This window comes from Lepidochelys kempii, chromosome 5 (genome assembly GCF_965140285.1).
Source record: "Lepidochelys kempii isolate rLepKem1 chromosome 5, rLepKem1.hap1, whole genome shotgun sequence".
Classification (NCBI taxonomy): Eukaryota; Metazoa; Chordata; order Testudines; family Cheloniidae; genus Lepidochelys; species Lepidochelys kempii.
This window is the reverse complement of record NC_136384.1, coordinates 133,293,992-133,320,983: the sequence shown is the minus strand read 5'-3', so window position 1 is coordinate 133,320,983 and position 26,992 is coordinate 133,293,992. Positions and strand designations below refer to the sequence as shown.

The 26,992-nt window shown below is 43.7% G+C and overlaps 1 protein-coding gene across 9 annotated transcripts in view; it reads right to left on the bottom strand.

The window, feature by feature from the left end:
* Positions 1–467: 467 nt before the first annotated feature.
* FKTN (fukutin) overlaps positions 468–26,992 on the bottom strand; it is a 45,032-nt gene continuing 18,507 nt past the window's right edge. For 5 of the 9 annotated variants that reach the window (XM_073345972.2, XM_073345971.2, XM_073345978.2 and 2 more), the window contains 6 exons: positions 22,101–22,378; positions 18,643–18,775; positions 16,243–16,372; positions 14,873–15,006; positions 13,604–13,731; positions 6,953–8,374 (listed from right to left, as the gene is read on the bottom strand). In XM_073345972.2, coding sequence (XP_073202073.1) covers positions 8,161–8,374; positions 13,604–13,731; positions 14,873–15,006; positions 16,243–16,372; positions 18,643–18,775; positions 22,101–22,378 — 1,017 coding nt within the window. In that variant the 3' untranslated portion in view covers positions 6,953–8,160. The other 4 variants (XR_012159162.2, XM_073345977.2, XM_073345979.1 and 1 more) reach the window with 4 other exon arrangements.

The window sequence follows — 26,992 nt, the reverse complement described above, 5'->3', positions numbered from 1 at the left end:
GCATCTGTTGTAATAAGTTTAGATTTTATATTGCTGGAAGCAAAAAATAGGCTAACAAGTAAAGAAAGCAGACCAGGAGAGTTCTATAGGTAGAACAAAGTGTGTAGATATCGCTAAAAAGCTACCAAATTTCTGACAGATGTGAGGAATCTGTTACGCTTGCTATTGCCCCTCTGCAATCTTATGTGGGCATAGCAACTACAGAAAGAAAGCAACGCAGGTAAGTGAAAGCTACTCACATTTTACTTGGCAAGAGTGGGTAAATAAATCAGTGAATGTCAGAAAGGTTTGCAGCAGGAGCTGGGAAGCTGGCAAAAATTTTTCCCTCACTTACACCTGTGCAACCACAGTGAAGTCAATGGGATTGTACCAGTGTAAGTAAAGGGAGAATCTAATCCAATAATAATAGTATCACCTATTTCTCAGATACAGTAAATAATTTCTGGTATTTTGTACAAACAACAACATTGTTTTCACAGAGTTTATTAAAAATAAAAGCATAAGGTAAACAATAAAGAATTTAGAAAAACAAAGATCAAAAACATTCCTCTTCAAATTATTCCACAGTAAATAGTAACACTGAACCGTATGTTAAAAATGCTGTCCTAGATAACAAAACGTAATTGTACATTAGCAGACTGAGTAGAAAATTAAACTCATTCATTCAGGCCATGTCTACACTAGCGAGGTTACAGCAGCACAGCTGTATCAATGCAGCTGCACCACTGTAAGGCCTGGTCTACACTATGAGTTTATGTCGGATTTAGCAGCGTTACATCGAATTAACCCTGCACACAACGAAGCCATTTTTTTTTTTTACAAAAAGGGCTCTTAAAACTGATTTCCATACTCCTCCCCAACGAGGGGATTAGCGCTGAAATCGACATCGCCGTTTCGAATTAGGGTAAGTGTGGACGCAATTCGAAGGTATTGGCCTCCGGGAGCTATCCCACACTGCACCATTGTGACCGTTCTGGACAGCACTCTGAACTCAGATGCACTGGCCAGGTGTACAGGAAAGCCCCGGGAACTTCTGAATCTCATTTCCTGTTTGGCCAGGTGAGCTCATCAGCACAGGGGACCATGCAGTCCCAGAATCGAAAAAGAGCTCCAGCATGGACCGAACGGGAGGTACCGGATCTGATCGCTGTATGGGGAGAGGAATCCGTGTTATCAGAACTACGTTTCAAAAGACGAAATGCCAAAACATTTCAAAAAATCTCCGAGGCCATGAGGGACAAAGGCTACAGCAGGGACGCAACACAGTACCGCATGAAACTTAAGGAGCTCAGACAAGTGTACCAGAAAACCAAAGAATCAAACAGACGCTCCGGGACAGAGCCCCAGACATGCCGCTTCTACGTTGAGCTGCATTCAATTCTAGGGGGGGGCCCACCACCACTACCCCATCCCTGTCCGTGGACTCCAATGATGGGGTACTCTCCGCCACGGCTGAGGATTTTGTGGACGGGGAAGTTGAAGAAGAGGAGGACGAGCTTGAGGAGAGCACACAGCACACCGTTCTCCCCGACAGCCAGGATCTTTTCATCACTCTGACTGAAATACCCTCCCAACCCAACCAAGCCAGAGAAGGGACCTCTGGTGAGTGTACCTTTTAAAATATAATACATGTTATAAAAGCAAGCATTTTTTAATGATTAAGTAGCCCTGAGGACTTGGGATGCATTCGTGGCCAGTACAGCTACTGGAAAAGTCTGTTAACGTGTCTGGGGGTGGAGCGGAAATCCTCCAGGGACATCTCCATGAAGCTCTCCTGGAGGTACTCTAAAAGCCTTTGCAAAAGGTTTCTGGGGAGAGCAGCCTTATTCTGTCCTCCATTGTAGGATACTTTACCACACGATGCTAGTAGCAAGTAATCTGGTATAATTGCATGAAAAAGCCTGGCAGCGTATGGTCGCGGTGTTTGCTGGCATTCAAGCAACATCCATTCTTGATCTCTCTGGGTTATCCTCAGGAGAGTGATATCGTTCATGGTAACCTGATTGAAATAGGGGAATTTACTTAAGGGGACATTCAGAAGTGGCCGTTCCTACTGGGCTGTTTGCCTGTGCCTGAAAAGAAATCCTCCCCGCAGTTAGCCATGCGGTTGGGGGGGAAGGGGCACTGGCGCTGAGCTGTTTGCATTTGACTAGCAGGGATCTTCCCTGATACCAGCCACGCAGTGGGGAGAGGGGTAAAGCGATCATCCCAGAGAATTTGGATGGGGGGTGCGGGGGTTTAGTTTGGTTTCTGCTGCTGCACCTTAACAGGAAAACCGCAGCACTAAACAGCCAACTCAACGTGCTTTGCTTGGTATGGGAGAGGAGGGCGCTGCTGTTATGAAGGTTGCAGAAACCGAAAGACTATGGCTTACCGTGGCTGCCTGCAAGCCGAATTCTGTTGCCCGGCACTGCGTGTGTGATCTCTAGCACGAAAGCCGCAGGCAATATAAGATGCAAAATGCGACCTTATATCAAAATCACATGTGCTATGTAACGTGAATAGTGTTGTTCACCGTGAAAGAGTATAGCCATTGTTCTGTAAAATGTACTTTAAAATACTTCACTCCTTTTTTTTCCTCCAGCAGCTGCAAATGTTTCAAGCCTCCCTCCTCCGTCCCAAAGGCTATCTCAGATAAGGCAGTGGAAAAAATGTACGCACATTGAAATGTTCTCTGAGCTCATGCAGTTGTCCAGCACTGACAGAGCTCAGCAGAATGTGTAGAGGGACACAATAGCAGAGTATAGGAAAGTGGCCGATGAACGTGAGGAGAGGTGGCGGCAGGAAGATCAGAGGAAGCATGAGGCAACGCCGGGGCTACTGCGGGATAAAATGGACATGCTCCGGCATCTGGTGGAGGTTCAGAAACGGCAGCAGGATCACAGACTGCTGCTGCAGCCCCTGTTTAACCACCCTCTCTCCTCCCCAAGTTCCATAGCCGTCTCACCGAGACGCCCAAGAACGCGGGGGGAGGCTCTGGGCACCTAACCACTCCACCCCAGTGGACAGCCCAAGCAACTGAAGGCTGTCATTCAAGAAGTTTTGAAGTGGCCTTTTCCTTCCCTCCTACCCTCCTCCCACACCCCACCTGGGCTACCATGTCAGTTATTTCCCTATTTTTATAATCAATTAATAAAGAATACATGTTTTTTGAACGATAGTGACTTTATTTCCTTTGCAAGCAAGCTATGATCGAAGGGGAGCGGAGCGGGGGGCTTACAGGGAATTTAGAGGCAACCAAGGGGGTGGGTTTTCATCAAGAAGAAACAAACAGAAGTGTCACACAGTACCCTGGCCAGTCATGAAACTGGTTTTCAAAGCTTCTCTGATGTCCAGCACTTCCTGCTGTGCTCTTCTAACTGCCGTAGTGTCTGGCTGCGCGTATTCAGCGGCCAGGCGATTTGCATCAACCTGCCACCCTACCATAATCGTCTCCCCTTTACTCTCACAGAGATTGTGGAGCACACAGCAAGCAGTAATAACAATGCGAATATTGGTTTCGCTGAAGTCTGAGCGAGTCAGTAAACTGCGCCAGCGACCCTTTAAACGTCCAAATGCACACACTACCACCATTCTGCACTTGCTCAGCCTATAGTTGAACAGCTCCTTACTACTGTCCAGGGTGCCTGTGTACGGCTTCATGAGCCAGGGCATGCTGGGTCCCCAAGAATAACTATAGGCATTTCAACATCCCCAACAGTTATTCTCTGGTCTGGCAAGTAATTCCCTTCCTGCAGCCATTTAAACAGACCAGAGTTCCTGACAACGCGAGCGTCATGAACCTTTCCCGGACATCCCACGTCGATGTTCGTGAAACATCCCTTGTGATCCACCAGTGCTTGCAGCGCCATTGAAAAGTACCCCTTGCGGTTTATGTACTGGCTGCCCTGGTGGTCCGGTACCAAGATAGGGATATGGGTTCCGTCTACAGCCCCACCACCGTTAGGGAATCCCATTGCAGCAAAGCCATCCACTATGACCTGCACATTTCCCAGGGTCACTACCCTTGATATCAGCAGCTCAATGATTGCATTGACGACTTGCATCACAGCAACCCCCACAGTAGATTTGCCCACTCCAAATTGATTACCGACTGACCGGTAGCTGTCTGGCGTTGCAAGCTTCCACAGGGCTATTGCTACTCGCTTGTGAACTATGAGGGCTGCTCTCATCTTGGTATTCTTGCGCTTCAGGGCAGGGGAAAGCAAGTCACAAAGTTCCATAAAAGTGCCCTTACATATGCGAAAGTTTCGGAGCCACTGGGCATCATCCCAAACCTGCAACTCTATGCAGTCTCACCACTCTGTGCTTGTTTCCTGGGCCCAAAATCAGCGTTCCATGGTATGAGCCTGCCCCAGTAACACCATGATCTCCAAACTGCTAGGGACCGCAGTTTTAGAAAATTCTGCGTTCATGTCCTCATCACCACACTGCTGTCGCCTCCTCGCCTGGTTTCTCAGGTGCTGGTTCTGCATAAATTGCACGATAACGAGCGAGGTGTTTACAATGGTCATAACTGCTGCGGTGAGCTGAATGGGCTCCATGCTTGCTGTGCTATGGTGTCTGCTCGGGCAATCCAGGGAAAAGGGAGCGAAATGACTGTCTGCCGTTGCTCTGACGGAGGGAGGGGAGACTGACAACATGGCTTACAGGGAATTAAAATCAACAGAAGGGGTGGCTTTGCATCAAGGAGAAACAGAATGGCCCCCTCAAGGATAGAACTCAAAATCCTGGGTTTAGCAAGCCGTTGATTTCACGGAGGGAGGGAGGGAGAAAGGAGAAAATGAATACAAAACAAATCTGGTCTATTTCTTCTTTTGATCCACTTCATCTATCTTTATACATCTTGCCGGCAGCAGACGGTGCAGTACGACTGCTGGCCATCGTCCTGTCCTGGGTGCTCGGCAGAAGATGGTGCAGTATGACTGCTGGCCATTGTCGTCTCCTGGCTGCTCATTAGAAGACGGTGCAGTAGGACTGCCAGCAGGACTGAATCCCCATGAGACAAAACTTAAAAGGGAAATGAACTGGCTGAGACACTCCCATGTTTGCCCAGGCGCCCCAACGACCTCACCAAGGTCAGCTAAAAGAGCACCCTGGAGTACGGCGACGATGGCTACCAGTCATACTGCACTGTCTGCTGCCAAAAGGCAATGAGCGGCTGCTGTGTAGCAATACAGTACCACGTCTGCCAGCACCCAGGAGACATACGGTTACTGTGAGCTGAGCGGGCTCCATGCTTGCCGTGGTATGGCGTCTGCACAGGTAACCCAGGAAAAAAGGCACGAAACGATTGTCTGCCGTTGCTTTCGTGGAGGGAAGGAGGGAAGGGGGGGGGCCTGACGATATATACCCAGCACCACCTGTGACAATGTTTTTGCCCTATCAGGCATGGGGATTTCTACCCAGAATTCAAATGGGCAGCGGAGACTGCAGGAACTGTGGGATAGCTACCCACAGTGCAACGTTCCAGAAGTCGATGGTTGCCTCGGTACTATGGACGCACTCCGCCGACTAAATGCATTTAGAGCATTTGTGTGGGGACACCCACAATTGACTGTATAAAAACGCTTTCTACAAAACCGAATTCTATAAATTCGACCTAGTTTCATAGTGTAGACATGGCCTCAGAGCGCTCGCCTAGCTGCTCTCTGCCGATGGAAGAGAGCTCTCCCAGAGACATAATAAAACTCCCTCAATGAGTGGCAGTAGCGATGTCATCAGGTAAAGCTCTCCGCCGACATAGCAACGTTCACACTACCGCTTAGGCCAGTGAAACTTATGTTGCTCATGGGGGTGGTTTTTTCACACCGAGTGACACAAGTGGTAGTGTAGACATGGCCTTAGTCAGTGTTAAAGAATATCTTTTTCTCTTCAGAAGAAAAGTATTTTAACAGCCTGGACAATAAGTTAAACACACACACATATACAGTATTGTAGTCAGATATTTAAAACATTCTCTTCTGCTTAGGGGATGAGTATTTTTGTTTTTGCTTCTAGCCTTTCCATTTACAAATATAAAATCACAAACTTGTGACAGGATTGCACATTTTCTATCCTGACACTATCTTATCTTTCCATTCCAAAGCTCTATCACATTGTAAAAACAGAGAGCAACTGTACCGTATTTAATAACATAGTGCTGCATAACACAGAGCTCTGAATAATACAACCATCAAAAGGAGATTGGCTTTAGGTCATATGTAACAACAAAAAAGAATGCAAGAAGTACCACCTGAAAACTCATCCCTTCACAGACTCAGTGCTTCACCTCATCAAGTAAAAACATTACTAGGATTTAACCTCTTCCCCTCCCCAATTTGGCAAAAAAATATTGATGTTTTTGTAGTGTTTAAAAAGCCAGTAGTAATTAAGGATGTGACAAATCCATTTTTTAAAGTACTGGACAAATTCTGAGTTATTTACTGTAGTATTCAGTGGCAGGAGAGTTCTGGAATTAGGAGGGTTGGCAGGAATAAAGTGTGTCACGCACTCTGTAAATACCAGGGAAGCCCCAGAGTGCACCTGGAATGGTACAGCAGTAAAACAGTCACTCAGATGCAGCTGTGTTAGCTACTCAAAACTGTACTAACTTGGATACATAAATACTGAATTTTTCAGGTATCTGCATCAACTGAATACAAAACTAAGATTTGTCCTATCTGTCGCCAGTAACTGACAAAAAAGCCGTGACTTGTAGATAACCGTCATGCTCAAGGAAAGAAATCTGGAGTACAGCCTTATTATACACAGATATGAAAGCATCAAATTGCTTACCTACTTGACATTGGCACCATGAGTGCTCCAGGGTCAGTGCTGGTACATGTGGTATTCATATTTCATTAACAACCCCAGAGCTCGACTTGCCCACTGAGAAGGAGCCGAACAAATCAGGGTCATTTAGCTTCACTGACTTCACTTTAGGAATACTCTAGATCCATCTCGCTAAACGGATTCAAGCACAGGTTCAAACAGAAGCTATTATTCAGCAATCCCTCCCCAAAACAAAAAACAGTTTACTGTACTGACCAAAAATGCAAGTAGTAATGAAAGGAGATACAGCTGAGAGATTTTTATATCCAGTGACACACGAGCAGTAGCCTTTAAATTACACTACTGTAAATCTGAGGAAGGAGTTGGCAGCTGTATACAAATTAACAGCTTGGGATTTACACTTAAAAGATGAGGGTAGTGATTCTCAACCTCGTCCATATTATGACCCCAGGTTACAATAACAATAAAGAAGTTTCAGGACTCTGCTCCTATCTAACTCTAAAAAAAGGGAGGGTGATTATGACCCTATAAAATCTGTTTACAACTCCCAGGTTACTTGAGACCCATGGTTTAGAGCATCAAAGATCAGAATTCTGGACTCTCCTTTTATACAAAGTGTCCCCCTGTAGCATATGGCTCCATGTTAAAAAAACAAAGCGTGGATAGCATTCCTTGACATATCTACATAAAGTGGTTAATAGAAAACGTCTCTACTTTTAACTGAGCCCCAAGTTCAGGGTTTCCCAAGGGCATATTAGGAAAGCCCACACCTCCTCTGATGTGGATAGGACTCTTCAGTGTCTTATCCTACCTTTTCATCCAGGGCTGCCTTTGTATCCCTATCTTAGCTGTGCCCCTTCACAAAGCAGTGACTCCTGCTCTGAGTAACTGGACAACATTCCAGTGACCTCTGAAGTCAGACTGACTGCCACAACCACTGGGGGATGCTTTAGATCAATGTATCTATCTATCTATGTAAGGTATTTCTATGGTGCCCACCACTCTAGTATTTCAGTGCTGAATTTCTAAGCAAATGACATCCTTCCCCCCACAAGACAAAGCATACTGAGCCATTTGGTCTGGGTTCAAGTTTAATTTTTCCTACCTATATCCCCACTTCAATCTTTCTTACACTTCTTTTGTACCTCTTTCCTCTCAGATAGTCTTCTCAGTTCACACATACTTCCTTCATTCTCTTCCTTTAGCTGTCACAGAGAATGCCAGATGTAAGTGTCGTGAGTAGTACACACACCACCTATTATGCCAAAAAAGATTCAAGATCTCCTTAGGAAGTGGATGAAAACTGATCTCAACATCTTGGGGTTAGGGAAATTAGGCATGGATAGGTCCAGTGGTACCAAACAAATCCTGGTTACATCCATGTGATCAGTAGACTTGAATGACATCATCCCATTCATCAACAGGCCACATCCCATTGGACTGCACATTGGATGGAGAGCTTTTCCAGTCCCACATCTTCACAGGTACCTTCCAGTCCTTGCCATAGTTGGCTTCGACATATTGGAGGGTTTCACAAGGCACATGTACCTTGAGTTCTACAAACTCAGTCCAACACAGTGTAAACTTAGGAAACAGGTACCTATGTTACAATAAGAGAACACAATAGTTAAGACTCAAATATAGGTATGATATTCAGTAAACAAAACCTTGGAAGCCACTACAACATTTGATTTTTAAAATTATGAAGGAGTACAGATTGTGTATTGTGGCCAGAGCATAAGACAGAGTCAGGGACATCTTCATTTCAATTCCTTCCCTGCCCACGAATGGCTGCATGATTTTGGGCAAGTCACTTAACCTCCCCACTTCTGTTTCCTATCTGTGAAATAAGGATAATATTGACTTATTTACCTTACAGAGATGTTGTGAGGATTAACTAGTTAATGGTTGTCAAGTGCTTTGAAGCTGGAGTTTTATTATGGCTACATGCTCAATATGCTCTCCCTGATTGCTTCTCTGCAGGTGCAATGCCCTTAAAAATAAAAATCACAAAGAAAACCAAACCTGCCATGGGGCACTGAAGTAATATGAGTTGCCAGACCTATGCAGAATGCCCCTCCCTCTTCTCACACCTGTGGTAGAATGAGACATACCAGCAATGCCCAGGTGATCCAATGGAGAAGATTCAGACCACGGAGCCTAGGATCTACTTCCAACTTTGTCACTGACTTGTGATGCAAACCCAGGACAAGGGAGGAGGGGAAGGATAGCTCAGTGGTTTGAGCATTGGCCTGCTAAACCCAGGGTTGTGAGTTCAATCCTTGAGGGGGCCATTTAGGGATCTGGGGCAAAAATTGGGGATCGGTCCTGCTTTGAGCAGGGGGTTGGACTAGATGACCTCCTGAGGTCCCTTCCAATCCTGATGTTCTATGATTAAGTTACTTCGGGTTAGACTGTAACCCTACAAGCTGACCTGGACAAATAGTAGTCAAGCAGCCCCAGAAACAGCACATGTGCCGCGCATATTTTATTTTAATTTTTTTGCAGAAAAAAGCGTCTGTTGAAGAGTTGCTACAGTTCCACCTTTTGCCCACCAGAGGGCGCTGTAGCATCAGAACACAGCAGCTGCTCCCAGCCAGTCCCAGCTAGGATAGGGAAGAGAAAGAGCCTGCAGTGCCTTCTTCAGAGCACCTGTTGGGCCAGGCCAGGAGACAGGGGATATGGGGAGACAGACAGCATGGGGCTGCTGGGGATCAGACAGGGGCCCATAAAGGCTAGTGGGGGAGGACAGACTGGGCCAGGGGCTGAATGGGAGTGGAGGCGCAGGGCCATGGGGTGGGGGGGGGGGAGGTGCAGGGCTTTTTGTTTTCTATATTGTTACAGACATACTTGCTGATAGGTATTTTGAAATAATTTACCAAAATAATTGAAACTGGTGTGATTATATTGTGTTATTTTGACAAATAAAATATGCAGAATCTTTCAGAATTTTAAAATAGTGTGCGCAGAATGTTTAATTTTTTGGTGCAGAATTCCTCCAGGAGTATCATGTGCATAAAGTTAATCACAATATATGTGTTTGCACGATTGGGGCCATACTCACAAAACTGTCTATTCAAGGCATCTCTTGTGGAAGTTAGGAAACCAGCTCCCCAAGAACAAAATATGACTACATGAAAAATAGCTACAATTCTAAAAAATTAAAACAACATGTGCCAAATATAACTGCTCAGATACTTTGCTTTCCTTTCCCATATCCTTAATCTATATTTTGGCTATTCAAATTATGCATTTCTTGGAGTAGGGACCCTACTTTTATTCATGACTGTAAAGCATCAAGATCAATTCTAGTATGATGTAAATAACTGGTGAGCATTCTACACTGGGCATTTACTCTGTGTGGTAAAAATGACACTATCTGATCATACCAGTTCCCTAAAAGAAGTCTGCAACAAGCCTTAGTACACACTAGTTAAGGCACAACACTCCTATGCTGACTGTCAAATTAAGTGATCCTTAAGTGATCACTCTGGTTACAGTGTGTATGGTAACACCCATTGTTTCATGTTCTCTATGTATATAAATCTCCCCACTGTATTTTCCACTGAATGCATCCAATGAAGTGAGCTGTAGCTCACGAAAGCTTATGCTCAAATAAATTTGTTAGTCTCTAAGGTGCTACAAGTCCTCCTGTTCTTTTTGCGAATACAGACTAACACGGCCTACTCTGCTACTCTGAAACCTGTCAAATTAAGAGTCTCTCAAATGCCAGTATAAAAGTCACTGCTGCTCAACCAGCTGCACTGTCCTTATAATTCAGAGGCAAAAACGTTGTTAAAATACTTATAGTTGTAAATAATTATACAACTACAATTGTTCCAATAAAATTTTACTAAATTAATGTTTGAAAATGAGGAAATTCATAGTGTTCCTATACTAATATTATTTACCCTAATGCTAAGTTTTTTGTTAATTTCCCAATGTGATTTGTTTGTTCAGTTGGTTGATTTAAATCTAATATATCTTATTGTTTCTACCGTGAAATATTAAGTTGTTGCTATACCACAGTAACTTCAGAGCTTCTAAATTCTGCAGTATTCACTCCCAACCATAGAAATTCTGGTACAGTAGAACCTCAAAGATATGAACACCAGAGTTCTGGACTGGACACCATGTGAAACTGGAAGTAACCAATCAGGCAGCAGCAGAGAGAAAGGGGGGGGAAAAAAAAAGCAAGTACTGTACTGTGCCTGTATTGCATCTTAAAGGTAGGCACATCTGGGCTGCCTGTCCCCACCCCATCCCCACCAGCAGGGCAGCCACTTACAGCAAGATGCTAGGGCTGCCAGACCAAGGCAGCTGGAGCCAGCAGAGCAGGAGCAGCGCTGGGGTCCACACAGCTTTTTCCCCTCCCTGCCAGGAGGGAGATGAGCTGTTTTTACCCCCACCCCCAGCTGGGAGGGGGGACATGCTATTTTCTCTCACACACACACACACATGCCCCTGGCTGAAGGGGCCAAGCTTGCAAACTCATGCCGGGGCTGAGAAGGGAGCTCAGTTGCTGCTTGGAGTGTCAGCTGTTGGATTTGGAGCCCAAACTGCGCTTTGTTCAGAGTTACAAACATTTCAGAGTTACACACAACCTCCATTCCCAAGGTGTCCATAACTCTGAGGTTTGACTGTATCACCACCACTTATTCTTGAAGAACAGTCAATTCAGAGATCATTTAATGTATGACCATAGAGTTCCAGTGGCTCAGACCTAGTCAAGGTCACTTAGAGATACAACAAAATAAAAAGTTAAATGCGAGCTCTGTATGTACTTATGATAGAGCTTCTAATTTCTGCAGCAGTAACTCTATAGCTTCTAAACTCTATTAGTTCTCACTTTGATGTTTAGAAACTCTCCCATCCGCAGCCTTGTACAGCTCTGTTTTTAAGGTGATAACAACTCTTAGAAATTCACTCCAAGCTGAAGAATTAGATTCTAGCATGATTTAAACAGAATAACTTCTGTCTTGGTTGACCAACCCCATTTCCTCCCACGTTTCACAATCATTTTGAAAGAACAAAGTGAAAGCACCTAATGGTGGTGGGTATCACAGCCTTTAAAGTCAAGAGTAGTTAATAATAAGGTTTAACGGCAAATAAATAAATAAATAAACTAAAATAAAAATAAAAAAAATCTCCCCTTGTATCTCTCTCCTTTTGAGAAGGTATTTAATACAATGGAAGCTAGGTTAAGACATTCTGAACAGGTACATTCTGTTACTGATCAAGAGGACTAATTTCCATGCCTCTTTTTGGTATATATTAGATATAGTTTACTACACCTAGAAAGCACCTCTTTAGGATTTAACGTTTTCATTATATTGACTTCTTTCTAACCACACCTATCACAGACCAAACTTCCACACCAGCCTCTCTCCAATTCTGCTTAAAAAGCAAAAAAAGGATTAGAACAATCATATTTTTGTCTTCATCTGTGAAAGCTGGAACATCTGTACCATATCCAAGAGTGCAGCACCTTGGGCACAACACTGGAGCATGAATTCAAAGCCAACATCCATTCTCACACATGGGAGGCATTCTGCCTTGTGCAGGGAGAAAAAACACTGCTTTCATGCTCCTAATGACTGGTGCACATATATAATTTTGGAAGAGAATATCAGCTCTTTTGACAAGGAACTGGATGTCACAACATAGGTACAGCACAACTTTTGGCCTGCACCACCTTTATCACTGGAGATGAGGTATCAGATGGAAAGAACTCAGTCTAACTCTCAGAACCCAGGCTGAGTTTGCGCGGCTGACTGTTTATATAAGAATGACCATACTGGGTCAGACCCAATGATCCATCTAGCCCAGTATCCTGTTCCTGACAGTGGTCACCACCATATGCTTCAGAGGGAATGAACAGAACATGGCAATTATTGAGTCATCCATCCCATGTCATTCAGTCCTAGCTTCTGGCAGTCAGAGGTTTAGGGATACCCAGAGCAATGGGTTGCCTCCCTGACCCTCCTCGCTAACCTCCATGAACTTAACCTGCATGCTTAAATCTACATTTACCTGCATATTTGATACAGAAAAGAGCAAGATGCTGTAAATGGGGTTCCATGTTTCCTAAGCCACTTTCATAACAGGAACATACTTTAAAAAACATCAAAGGCATTTGATAGTAAGGGCTCATATCACTGCAGAAATGCTATTGTGAAACGTACCGTTGTGGACCATTACAGAAGAATCTCAATGAGTTGGGTTATTTTGCAAGGGACATGTGAGCCCCCGTGCCATAATCTCTAATCACACAGATAGATGACTGAACCCTCAGTGCTACAAAATAAATAAAAACGAGCACTTGAAAGAAAAAAATGGTAGGCTTGATTCCCCTTTTCCATTTTTATTGAACTAGTGCTGGTCTTAGTCCAGATGACATCTGTTTAACGATTAGATTCCAAGGCTACTGCAGATTTTCAAAAGGGCCTGCTGACAATGCTGAATATAAAAACAATTTGACAAGATACTTAAACATCACTTTTCAGAGTAGCAGCCGTGTTAGTCTGTATTCGCAAAAAGAAAAGGAGTACTTGTGGCACCTTAGAGACTAACCAATTTATTTGAGCATAAGCTTTTGTGAACTACAGCTCACTTCTCTCTTCCCATTTCTCCAGCCCTCACTGTGCAAAATCTCTACAAATTCTTCTCTTCCTGAAGCACCTTCTTGCTTGGAGGATAAAGCTAAATGTCAACTACTATTTCTAAAACATTGCTATTACATAACACATAGTATTTAATAACAGCATCTAATGCGGTAACAACTTGTTCAACTAGTTTTCCCTTCTATAGGTTTGAAATGAATTCATACTTAAATTTCTTGCCCGATTTGGCTTGAGTTCCTCCATTCCATATGTGGTCATCATCTTCATAGAAGAAAAAAATATCAAGTTTCACACCATCTTCTCCCTGAAAGGATAGTTCCAAGCTGTCTTCTACCTGTGAGACAGTCAAATACACCTCATATACTCATAATACAATCAGGAAAAAAACAGTAAGAGGTTGCCTGTGATTTATTTGTGCTGACATGTTACAGGGGAGTAATTGCCTTGTTACAATCTCGGGTGTCCCCCTCAGTGGGGAACACATGAAGGGTAAAAAGATAAAAAGAATCTGGTCACCAAGGAAACCCTTTAACAAGCCCTCTCTAAGACCACAGAAGACCAGTTTCCATAGCTCTATCCTGTATACAGATTTGCAACAATGCAAGTGTAACCACATTTCTTTAGCCAGATCTCACAGCAGGAGTATTTTATTAGAACTCAAAATGCAAAACTGTCTTCAATTTGAGAAGGAGATGGATTCTCACATAAAAGAGCAGAATAACCTCAATGAATTACTTTTTAACGTTCCTTCCTTTTAGTTTCGTAAGTCCATTAGCACCAGTTAATGATGAATCTCCTGGATCCAAGCTAAACTAAGATTGTTTGTGAGATCAGACGCTGGCATAGGGGTTGTATACAGCCCCTGATAAAACACTTATAATTATATTTAATTAACAATGTTTTTTTTAAACTCGAAGGTCTTCCGCATCTCTGTCCAAGACCTGTGATTTTGTCTCTTCACTCCACCCTTGTGACCCTGCACTGTAGCCATTGACTCTTTGGAGTCTAACAATGCTGTTTCTTGAACCCTCTGGGGGTTTCTGATGGGCATCCTGAGGTACTTCTCTTGCAGCCCTTCCAGCCCCTGCCAGCTGTAAGCACTAGTCTATGCAGAATGACACCCCTATAAGCAGGCCAAATCAATAGCAACAGAACACAATTCACCTTCTTATTTAAGGTTCTCTAGTGACACTAAAACACAATTAGAAACCCCTTTAATATAACAGTATATACAGAATAGAATTCAGAGGCAGGATCAGGATTCCATTATGAAAGGTGTTTCCCTAGCCCAGAAAGTGCATGAAGTCAGTAAGTTTACACATGGGTAAATTAAATGTGCACAAACATTTGCAGGATCAAGGCTTACGAGATCCTCTCTTATGAAAACTGTTTTTAAACACCTTCAGACAACCAGAACCTTGAGAAAATGTTATAATGAAGGTTAGGTTCACAGTTCAGATTTGTTACCTACTAACCTTGCCAAACTTGTGCTTCAGTGATAGTCCTGCCTTCTGAAATGCTGGAATAATATCAGATCTATAGTCTTGTATGAAGACCCCCAAATCCACATCTTTGCTATAAGGAATAATACTGCACTGTCTATACCAGCCTAAAATGGAGAAAAAATGAAATCAGAGACATGGTGAATACACAGCTAGAGCTGAAACAAAGTAAGAATGAAGTTTCATGTGCCACTAGCTGAGATATCTTTGAGGGAAGCCACTCAGCTGCCCCCCACAGAGACACCTAGATTGGAAGAGGAGGAGCATAGGGAGCTACTCCACTTGTGGCCCAGCTGTCTCCCCTGGAAAAGTTAGGATTGTGAAGGGGCCCTATCACCACTTAAATAACAATCCCTCAATCTCTCCTAAAGGTATGTTTTCTAACTTACATTTTTAAAAGAAAACCATTCCTGATCTGAGCCCTTTATGTAATATTTATGGAGTCACAATTCTATTTTTAAAAATGGATTACTTCATTTCAAATACTAGGTATTTCTGGGATGTAAACTGCCTACCCACTGCTGTTGGGAAATGGTGAGACTAGAAGCCCAGACATGCTTCCCTCCTCCCCCTTTTTGTTTAAGCCACATCATAGGGAACTGCACATCACTAAAATAATACTCCATTTAAAGGCAAAAATAAACCCTAACATTTAATGAAATGCTAACAAGAATTATTAAATCTATGGCTATAATCTACTTTGGAATTTAACATTCTCTTTCACCAATAATGAATTTGAGATATTGCTTTCAACCTTGATACAGTCAATAGGTTACCATATGGTTCCCCCTCTACTGAAGTTTTATAAATAATTTATCACATTAAACACCAAGTTTGTGTGGGATGGAGGAAAATCTGCATCTAAAATAAAAGATAACTGAGAAGTAAGATTCCTCTGCATTTTCTTTCAAGTACCTTTACAAATTATTATTAGTGACCTGGTCCTGCAAACTGCTAAGAGTTTCCTGAGAGGTGATCAATGTACTGACGTACTACTGACTTAAATGGAAACGCTCAACATTTCATATGAAGCATGCCCAGCATCTCAAATGGCTGGGCTCTAAGTGGCTTCTGAAAGGAATCTTGGAAATAAAACAATTACTGCTTTATTTTATTGTAATTTGTGAATTCCTCATTTTGACTTAGTAGTGAAGTTATTTTATCTGTGCTAATGTACTGGACTCCTGCTTCACACACCTATCAGATACCACCTACTAACCTGAAGCATTCAGCTGTCAACCTCAGCCACCAGCACTGGAACTAAACAGGATTAAATGTTTCAGATTTCGAAAGGGGCTTCAATGAGTTTGAAAAGCAATACGATATAAGCTCAAATACTTTACCAAGGCACGTTCCACTGCTCAGCCAGAACCTCACCCCTAAGTTATTTAATGTCAGGGCAGCCAGATGCAGCAATGCTTTTGCTTTTCTCCTAAACTCCACTGCATCAAGAGAGGCATCATCAGGGTACAGCTAAAGGGATAAGGAATATTAAACTACTTTCAGACATAAATGCACCTTAATTTTGAAAATGTTCTTAGTTTAAAAAAAAAAAAAGGCAATTTTTTTCAAGACTTTGATTAGTCGCTGGACACTGTCCATACCGCCATCTTGTGGCTATTTGGCAATACAAATGGTGAAATGAGAAAAGTAAAATTTAAATGCCTATACAAGAAACCAGCGGTTCTCAGTCGGGGGTTCGTGGCCCCCTGGGGGTCCGTGAGCCCTTTCAAGGGGGCTATGGGGCCATGCAACTAAAGCCCTGATTCCTGGCGCGCCGCATGGGGCTGAAGACGGACTGAAGCCTAGAGCCCTGATGCTCCCTGTGAGGCAGAAGCAGAGTTGGGGACATGGAGGGCATTCCCCCACCCTCCACACACCCCAAACTGCAGCACTAGATTATGACAGTCCCAGGGGCAGCTCTGCACCTCACCCCCCACATCTCCTCTCCCTGCCCCTTGGCCACGTTGCAGGTGGAAGCTGGAGCTGGGCAGTGCGGGGCAGCTGCTGCTCTGGCAAGCGCCATGTAGTAGGCAGCAGCAGCGTTCCTTCCTCTCTTGCTGGTGCCCCAAGTTGAAGCTGCTCCTCAGCGATTTGCTCCAGCAGAGGCAACCGGTAAGAGTCCCCCAAGGTGGAGAGACCCAGCTCTGTGGCTGGCTGACCCCTTGTGGAACAGGAACTGCAGGGGAGTCCTCCCAGCACACAGCCCCTAGTACCCCTCTCCCTGCATCCTGAGCTATCTCCTGCCTGCACACAGACTCAGCTATCCCCATCCCTGCATCTAAGCTACTTCCTGTCTGCACACAGCCCCTAGCCGCCCCCTCCCTGTACCCACAGCCACCCTGTGTGCACACAGCCCCTAGCTACCACGTCCCTGGACTCTAAGCTGTTTTCAAACTTTTTGAGCTAAGCCCCCCAACTTTGAGTTATAATTTTGGGTTGCACCTGCCCCCCAACCCAGACAGGCTGGGTGGCCTACTGAGGTGAGTCAAGGGGTGGAGGTGGCATTTCCTCCCTGGACCCCACCATGCAGAGGTGTTTCGAGCACTGCTGGCCCCTTCCCCCCCCCCCACCAAACAGAAGTAAAAATACGCCTATACCCAAGGCCCCTCCCCGAAGCCCCTCCACCCCCAAGGGGCCATAGAGTTTTTATAGCATGTCGAGGGGGGCCTCAGATAGAAAAAGGTTGAGAACCCCTGTGATAAACCATCCTCTTTGTTATCTTTTCCAAACTGATAAAATGTAAAAGTCAGTATTAACATACTACTGGAATGATCCACACCAAAACCAAAAAGATGAATATATATATTAAAGAAACAAAATATGTAAATGCTGTGATTAAACCTCTGCAATGCTTACAACTTTTCAACAATAACGCACATTGAGCCTGATCCCACTCTCACTAAAGTCAATTACAAAACTCTTATGGATACCAACTGGGGACAGAATTGGGCTCACTGTGGTTATTTTTAGCACATTTTTTACAACTTGTTTGGTGCCACCAAGTGTTAAAATTGTGTAGTGAAGTTACAAGTTTACACTAATTTCAGTTGAGGCACAGTCATTTAAGAGCAGCAGTGCATTTTCAAGTTATCAGAGCACAAAAAGCATCTTAACAACAAAAAGTCTCTATCCCATACTTGGATAACTCTGGTATCAACTCTCCAAAACAAAACTTTTTTCTTTTCTTTGCTCTGAACAAGCTTTAAAAAGATTCAGCCCAATCAATCACTTCAAAAGTTACAAGCCCCTGAAAAAGGGGATTTTGAATGAATATACTTGCAAATTTAAGTATAATACCACAAATGTGCTGTAATGCATGGTCAATCCTACTGTGACCAAAATAAAAAAATTACCAGAAAATTGGGACTCTTATTTACACTACGGATACTTTATACAACTCTGACAGAGTAGAGGGGTCTTAAAGTGTGTGCAAATTTATATATTATCATTTATCTATTCTCCATATGATTTCAAATGCAGAGACAAATGCACCCAGAATAGAACTAAACAGATGAAACAACTTTAGTTATTCATAGAAAAAAGTTCTAGTTATACGCTCAATTTTTTAAAAAAATTAGTTTCTTTACTTTGTGAGAACGAAGGCCACCATGCTGCATTTAGGCAAGAGTTTAATTTTAAGCCTATGAGTAGACCCATTCAAGTCAAACACATACCTACGTTTTTGCAGGATGGTGGTGTATGAGTGGAAATCTACTTTACATTTCCTGATTACCACTCACCTGAAAGAAAGCCCGAGCTTCTCTGTACCTACATTCAAGAAACCTAGAGTGTGACATCTCCTCTAGAAATTGGGACAGATTTTTTGGAATCTGAACTTTTAAGTCATCAATGGAAAGTTGTAGTACTTCTGGCCTGCAGTGAAAGAAAGACATTATATTATCCTGGCCAAGAATGCATCATCTGTGACTAATCAAACGCCACCTCCTATCTCTGGCCCAGGTTATAAAGATCTAAAACATGTTGAGCACTTGAGCGGTTGCTACATATATCCAAATGTATTACATCTGATTACACGAAACCAGAACCTCTTGGGTGCAACAAAATCTACAAGCTACTCTCCTAGGCAAAGATTTTCAAAATAGGAGCTAATATTAGACTCCTAAATCCATATTTAGACAACTGAATAAATCACCTTATTTTTCAAATGTGCCAAATACCCAGCAGCTCACACTGAGTTAACTGGGAGCTGCTGTTTGTTCAGAGCATTTGAAAAACGAGGCCATTTATTCAGTTGCCTAAATATGGATTTAGGAGTCTAATATTAGCCCCTATTTTGAAAGTCTTGGCTCATATTAATAATTTAACAATAGTTTAGGCCTTCATGACAACTGAAATGTTGAATGACATTTGATAGTTAATGTCCTGGATTTTAAATGTTTATGCATATAATAAATACAAGAGTCCAAGGTATAGAGGGGACGTTTAGTAACTCAGTAATTCTTAGCAAAAATAAATCAATGTGTTTTCCTTTTTTTTTTTTTTTAAACTACAAGTGTTTGTTCTGTTCTGGTTGTTGTGACAATTTCAAGTAGACTGCAGGAATATTATTCTCACAGTCAGGCTGTATGCATCTTGCTTCCCCAAGACTGCAGCAAGTGCGTAGATTTGCCATTTTTCATATGCTACTGAAACACTGCATAAGTGAAAGCAGCCTAGTTGTGGCTTAGAAGGCTGGGCTTACAATACAAAAGTACACATTGCTCAGGGAAGGCAAAAATAGAAGGAAAGATAGAAAGAGAAATTGAGACGCAAAGAGTCAAGTTACAAGAGTTCCAGTCAACCATTACTGAGCTCTTTATCAGTTTCCCAAAGGCCTGTCCCACGGATGTTACTCTCTGTGGACTCCCACCCTCCTTTTTTTAACCTTCCCTTATTATAACCTTATTCTAATTATTTCTGACACTACTATTTTACCATGTTTACTGAAGTGAATGAAAGAATTAGGCCCCTATAATGAAAAAAATAAATAAAGTCACAGTACAGCAAATGTGAAGTCAATTCTCTCTCAAAACCCACCCTCAAACTCCAGATCTGATCACCCTGGAAATCTGGAGAAGTTCAGAGCCAGGCCACCTGTTTTTGACCAATTTTAGCAGAGGCATTTTCATGTCAAGTTCCTATTTCAGTCACTTACAGTAACTTTAAAAATGGAAGAGAAGCACAGTTTAAGCACAAGACTGGGGACAAACAATTCATCCCAGATCTGACACAGACTTTGCACATCTACCAAGGCAATTCACTTAACCTGGCTGCTTCAGCTTCCCAATCTGTACAGTGAGAATACAAGTACTTCCTACCTGATGTGGTGTTGTGAGGATTAATATTTGTGAAGTGCATTGAATATAAAAGCACTATAGGCTTGATCACGGTTCCATTTAAGTAAATAGCAACACTCCCATTGCTTTCAATGGTGCAGAAGCAGATAATACGTTACTATTCCTATTCTGGCTGAAACTGCTTGTGCTCGTTCAAAATTTTATTTTTGGTGGGAGGCTTTTGGTAAAATTCCAGTTGGTCATTTCTGAGGTAAGCAGGCCTGCAAAACCACTGGTTTTCAATAGTCCATATATAAGCAACTAAATAAGTGGACCTAAATCTACTGCACTAGCAAAACCCCACAGTTGTGTATAAATATGGGTTCCCTTATTTACATGCACCAATATGGGGGAGGGGTTTCATGCAATGGGTTCAAATGCATTTCTGACCCAGCTATGCTGGCATAAAAGAGGTCTCTCTTCAATATCCTTCCACTTTAGTCACTGGGTCAGAGGTGGGCAAACTACGGTCCGTGAGCCACGTCCAGCCCACAGGACCCTCCTGCCCGGCCCCTGAGCCCCTGCTGTCCCCCGTACCCCGCAGCCTCAGCTCACTGCACCGCTGGTGCAATGCTCTGGGCGGTGGGGCTGCAAGCTCTTGCTGGGCAGCACAGCTGCAGAGCCACGGCCTGACCTGATGCTCTGTGCTGCGTGGTGGCGTGGCTGACTCTGCGTGGTGGCGTGGCTAGGCGGTGTGGCTGCCTGTGCTGGTCCTCTGGACGGCGCGGCCGCAGCGCCGTCAGCCACCGGTGCTCCAAGCAACGCGGTAAGGGGCCGGAGGAGTTGGAAAGTTTGGAGTGGTGGTCAGGGGGTGGGGGTGTAGATACGGGTCAGGGTGGTCAGATGGCGGGGAACAGGGGGGTTGAATGTGGGCATGGGTCCTGGGGGCAGTCAGGAAGGAGAGTGGGGGTTGGATGGGGCGGCGGGGGGCAGTCAGGAGCAGGGGTTCCAGGGGCAGTGAGGGGACAGGGAGAAGGGGTGGTTGGATGGGGTAGGGGTCCTGGGGGGGAGGGGGGGGAGGGGCAGTCAGGAATGAGAGGAGGGGTTGGAGGGGTGGGGGTTCAGGGGCGGTCAGGGGACAGGGAGGGGTGAATGGGGTAGGGGTCCCAGGGGGCAGTCAGGGAACAGGGGGTTGGATGGGGCAGGAGTCTTGGGGGGGGGGGCCGGGCCATGCCTGGCTGTTTAGAGAGGCCCTCCATAGAATTTGGAAACCCAATGTGGCCCTCAGGCCAAAAAGTTTGCTTGCCCCTACACTAGGTACTGTTACACAGTCCTTTGTTGCAAATGTAGTCTCCCCTTTTCTCAATGCTGAGAGTGTCACATATGAAGTTTTCTGACCAAGTTTTGGCTCTGTAGCATAATACAAAACGTACGGAAAGAGGTTACTAATATCAGATATTGCGGTTACACTTCTTTAATATCAGATATTGCTAATATGACAATCCCTATCTTGCCTGACATATATTTACTTCAAAATATTTCAGACATAAGCTGACAAGCAGAGTCATTCAATTATCTGCTGGCAAGATGTGCTACTATACCTCTTTGGAAATCAAAATATCCTACCACAAATCAATGCTGGGTTGGCCCATTACTGGATCTCTCACGCCCAGGTTAAGCCACTTAACCTCTCTGTGTCTCAATTTCTCCATCTGTAAATTGGGGAAAATACTTGTTTTACTATTAATATCACGGGATCTGTCACCTTAAACTTTTGATTCACCTGCATTTTAGTGAACACGAGATGAATTTCATAACTTGCTCTATAGACCCGTGAATTACTGATTTTAAGACAAAGTGGTAGTATTTAACGTGCTATAATAGACTTAAATCCTCCTTGTTGTCCTCCATTTATAACTTACTTGTTGTAAGCTCCAGGGTAGTGACCAAAGTGTAGCTTTCGAAAAGGCACAAACTTTCTGTCTATGTTTTGTTTCAGCCGCAATGGGCCATGCCAGACATAGTTACCACTCCTCTCATAAAAGACCACCAGGTGGATGGCATGAGCTGCCAGTTTGAAGATATAGTGGAAGGGAATTTCAATCCCAGAGAGGTCATCCATCCCTTCCAAACGGGGGTCTTTGTTCTGTATCTTTAGCCACTGGAACCCCATTTTTTCAGCAGCTCTCAACAAGCTCACCTAAACATCAGAGAAACAACACTTTCTGTGAAAAGGACAAAAACAAGACTTCAGCACTAAGGGCCAATTCTTCATGAACTTACATGACTCCTGATTTACAACATACAACTTAGATCAGAATCAGGCCCTACCTATTCCAGAATTTCTCCTAAACCTTAAAAGGATGGTAACTGTCTATGCACATTTTCGTTTTCTATTTGTTTTCACTTCACCTACCTTAATCACAGCAATACAAAAATAAACAGGTTAAGCTTTTTTTTTTAAATGTCCCCATTTCTCCCAGTTTTGTAGCGCACAATGAAACCATATGATGAGTTCCCTCTTTTGGTGAAAGCCCTGTAAGCATACAATAAAAACTGGGATATGACACCTATTCCACTACTTAGGGCTTGAATGTTTAAGACCAGGTATACACTATACACACTGGTATAACTACGTCACTCAGAGGTGTGAAAAATCCACACCCCTGAGCAAAGCAGTTATACGGACCTAACCCCCCGCGTAGACAGCGCTACTTTGACAGGAAGGCTTCTCCTGTTGACATACCTACCGCCTTTTGCGGAGATGGATGAACTATGTCAAAAGGAGAAGCTCTCCCGACAGCAGAATAGCTTCTTCACTAAAACGTTCTATGTGTAGACAAGCCCTTAGTTTGCAGCAAGCTGGGGTGTGAATCTACTCTGCACTAGCCTGCAGCACACCCTCAGTGTGGATCCTGCTGACATGCATTAGCAGTTCGTTAATGCACTTTGATTAGTCCCATTTCAAAAAGGACGAACTGTTAATGTGCGTCAGCAGAGTGCAGATTGACAGCACACGGCAGGCTCGTGCAGGGTAGAGTCACAGCCCAACTTGCTGCGAACTAAATGTTCATGTAGACAAGCCCTTACTTAAATCCAACTCCCACAAAATGTTCGAAGAAAACTGCCACTGTATAAATATATACGCACAGATTTTTCACAGGAATGATTATAAATGTTTACACTGAAGCTGCCAACCTCTGTGCTACTTTACAGATTCTACTATGCAACACTGTACCCTTTCTGATACCTTATGCAAGCACTCAGCTCCCTGGTATTCTTCTCTTCTTGTTTGAATCCTACCTCTTTAGCCATTAAACCACACACAAACAAACCACACATGTAGAGATTTCACATCTTTCCATCCACTACCAACATCTCAAAATGTTCAGTGTTTCATTCTCTTCATAATCTAGTCTACATAGGTTCATAGAATCATAGAATATCAGGGTTGGAAGGGACCTCAGGAGGTCATCTAGTCCAACCCCCTGCTCAAAGCAGGACCAATTCCCAGTTAAATCATCCCAGCCAGGGCTTTGTCAAGCCTGACCTTAAAAACCTCTAAGGAGATTCTACCACCTCCCTAGGTAACGCATTCCAGTGTTTCACCACCCTCTTAGTGAAAAAGTTTTTCCTAATATCCAACCTAAACCTCCCGCACTGCAACTTGAGACCATTACTCCTCGTTCTGTCATCTGCTACCATTGAGAACAGCCTAGAGCTATCCTCTTTGGAACCCCCTTTCAGGTAGTTGAAAGCAGCTATCAAATCCCCCCTCATTCTTCTCTTCTGCAGGCTAAACAATCCCAGCTCCCTCAGCCTCTCCTCATAACTCATGTGTTCCAGTCCCCTAATCATTTTTGTTGCCCTTCGCTGGACTCTCTCCAATTTATCCACATCCTTCTTGTAGTGTGGGGCCCAAAACTGGACACAGTACTCCAGATGAGGCCTCACCAATGTCGAATAGAGGAGAACGATCACGTCCCTCGATCTGCTCGCTATGCCCCTACTTATACATCCCAAAATGCCATTGGCCTTCTTGGCAACAAGGGCACACTGCTGACTCATATCCAGCTTCTCGTCCACTGTCACCCCTAGGTCCTTTTCCGCAGAACTGCTGCCTAGCCATTCGGTCCCTAGTCTGTAGCTGTGCATTGGGTTCTTCCGTCCCAAGTGCAGGACCCTGCACTTATCCTTATTGAACCTCATCAGATTTCTTTTGGCCCAATCCTCCAATTTGTCTAGGTCTTTCTGTATCCTATCCCTCCCCTCCAGCGTATCTACTACTCCTCCCAGTTTAGTATCATCCGCAAATTTGCTGAGAGTGCAATCCACACCATCCTCCAGATCATTTATGAAGATATTGAACAAAACCGGCCCCAGGACCGACCCTTGGGGTACTCCACTTGATACCGGCTGCCAACTAGATATGGAGCCATTGATCACTACCCGTTGAGCCCGACAATCTAGCCAGCTTTCTACCCACCTTGTAGTGCATTCATCCAGCCCATACTTCCTTAACTTGCTGACAAGAATACTGTGGGAGACCGTGTCAAAAGCTTTGCTAAAGTCAAGAAACAATACATCCGCTGCTTTCCCTTCATCCACAGAACCAGTAATCTCATCATAAAAGGCGATTAGATTAGTCAGGCATGACCTTCCCTTGGTGAATCCATGCTGGCTGTTCCTGATCACTTTCCTCTCATGCAAGTGCTTCAGGATTGATTCTTTGAGGACCTGCTCCATGATTTTTCCAGGGACTGAAGTGAGGCTGACTGGCCTGTAGTTCCCAGGATCCTCCTTCTTCCCTTTTTTAAAGATTGGCACTACATTAGCCTTTTTCCAGTCATCCGGGACTTCCCCGGTTCGCCACGAGTTTTCAAAGATAATGGCCAATGGCTCTGCAATCACAGCCGCCAACTCCTTCAGCACTCTCGGATGCAACTCGTCCGGCCCCATGGACTTGTGCACGTCCAGCCTTTCTAAATAGTCCCTAACCACCTCTATCTCCACAGAGGGCTGGCCATCTCTTCCCCATTTTGTGATGCCCAGCGCAGCAGTCTGGGAGCTGACCTTGTTAGTGAAAACAGAGGCAAAAAAAGCATTGAGTACATTAGCTTTCTCCACATCCTCTGTCACTAGGTTGCCTCCCTCATTCAGTAAGGGGCCCACACATTCCTTGGCTTTCTTCTTGTTGCCAACATACCTGAAGAAACCCTTCTTGTTACTCTTGACATCTCTGGCTAGCTGCAGCTCCAGGTTGTTATACAATGGTCATCACTGTAGTATCCAAGTGACTTCCTGAAGTGCATTAACCAATGTGACTAACATCTGTCATGTGTTTGTTCTGATACACATGACAGATGTGTGACTAACATCTGTCATGTGTTTGTTATGACTCCAGATAGTCTTTGCTTTGTGAAGAGACTAGATAATTTCACTGCTAGATTAAATCATGATCATCACTTCATCCTTCAGCTTTCTCCATTCACTCTCTGACCCTTTTGTGTCCCATCTATCTTTGCCTGTCTCAACCATATCCGCCCCAGCGAGATCATAACTTCCTCTAAAACCGAATGCTTCAAAGACTGTAGTCCTTCTACAGAGTAAAAAGTCCTCTTTTTCCCATTGTCTCGCTATTACTTTCCTTAACTCGGACCTTTACTTTGCATCCAATGCTGAAACCTTGAGAAAGTCCTTGACTTTGAATTTACTTGTTTCCTCCCACATCACCTTGTCTTTAGCTTTGGATCACTCTCAGGTTCAATGTAGGGATGAATTCTGGCTCTTCTGACATCCTTATTTATCCCTTGATTATATCATGACTTGACTGTTGCAAATCCTCCTTTTATGATCTGCATAAACGTTAGACTAAATTTCTAGAGTTACATGAAGCCAATCAGCTTTAACATATTCCAAAGGGAGCGGAATAAGATGATGACTAAAGAGAAGAAGAAGATCTCTCAAGACTTAAACAGCTCTTTTCAACAGCAAATCCAGAACTGTAAGCTCCCCTTTTACAGATGGCATCAAAGAGGGAAATCTAGAATAGTGTGCTGACTCATGGCCCCATACTCAGTTTCTGTAAGCTAAAATTAGCATTGGCAAAGAGAAAGAAAGAAATACAGCTGACCTTCCTTACTCAGGCCCAAAATGCCACCACTTTTCACTGTGTTTGAGTAAGAGTTTTACATCTGCCTGTCTCACATATTTTTCTCCTTTCTTAAATAAAATTATTTAGATTTTTATCGAAGTCATGTTCATACATCTTGTGCTAGTTAATCAAATAATACACATTTCCAGAATACAGTAATTTCGTACATCTAGCTTTTCTTTTTATCATAAAGCCCCAGCTTTTTCTGTCAGAAAGAGTTTAGTTAAAGTCTTATAATATAAAAAGTAAATGACAAGGTACCAAACATGCATCAATATACGGTTGCTGTACATTATGAAACAATCATATCAATGCACATTAACAGCTCTGCTACCTCTGCAATGGATACTACTCAGAATTTACTATGGCTATATGTATGGTAAGTTTCTATTTCTTTTTCTTCTCCCTTTCTTACAGATCTCTTCCTCTCTTCCTTCTGAAAGTTGGTCCCCTCTCACCTCAGTAGCTATGTATGTTGTGGACTGTGACCCAACTATCTTTGGGCTACCTGATGAATTCTCAATTCACTGAAACAGCCATTGAAACATTTTATCTGAGCTTCCTTAAAGAGAGTTGGCAGAAGCTACTCTCTCCTAGGGACCTCCCTGCCATGTGCCTTGCATCTTGAACAGACTGTTGCATGACTTCCCTTTACCTCAA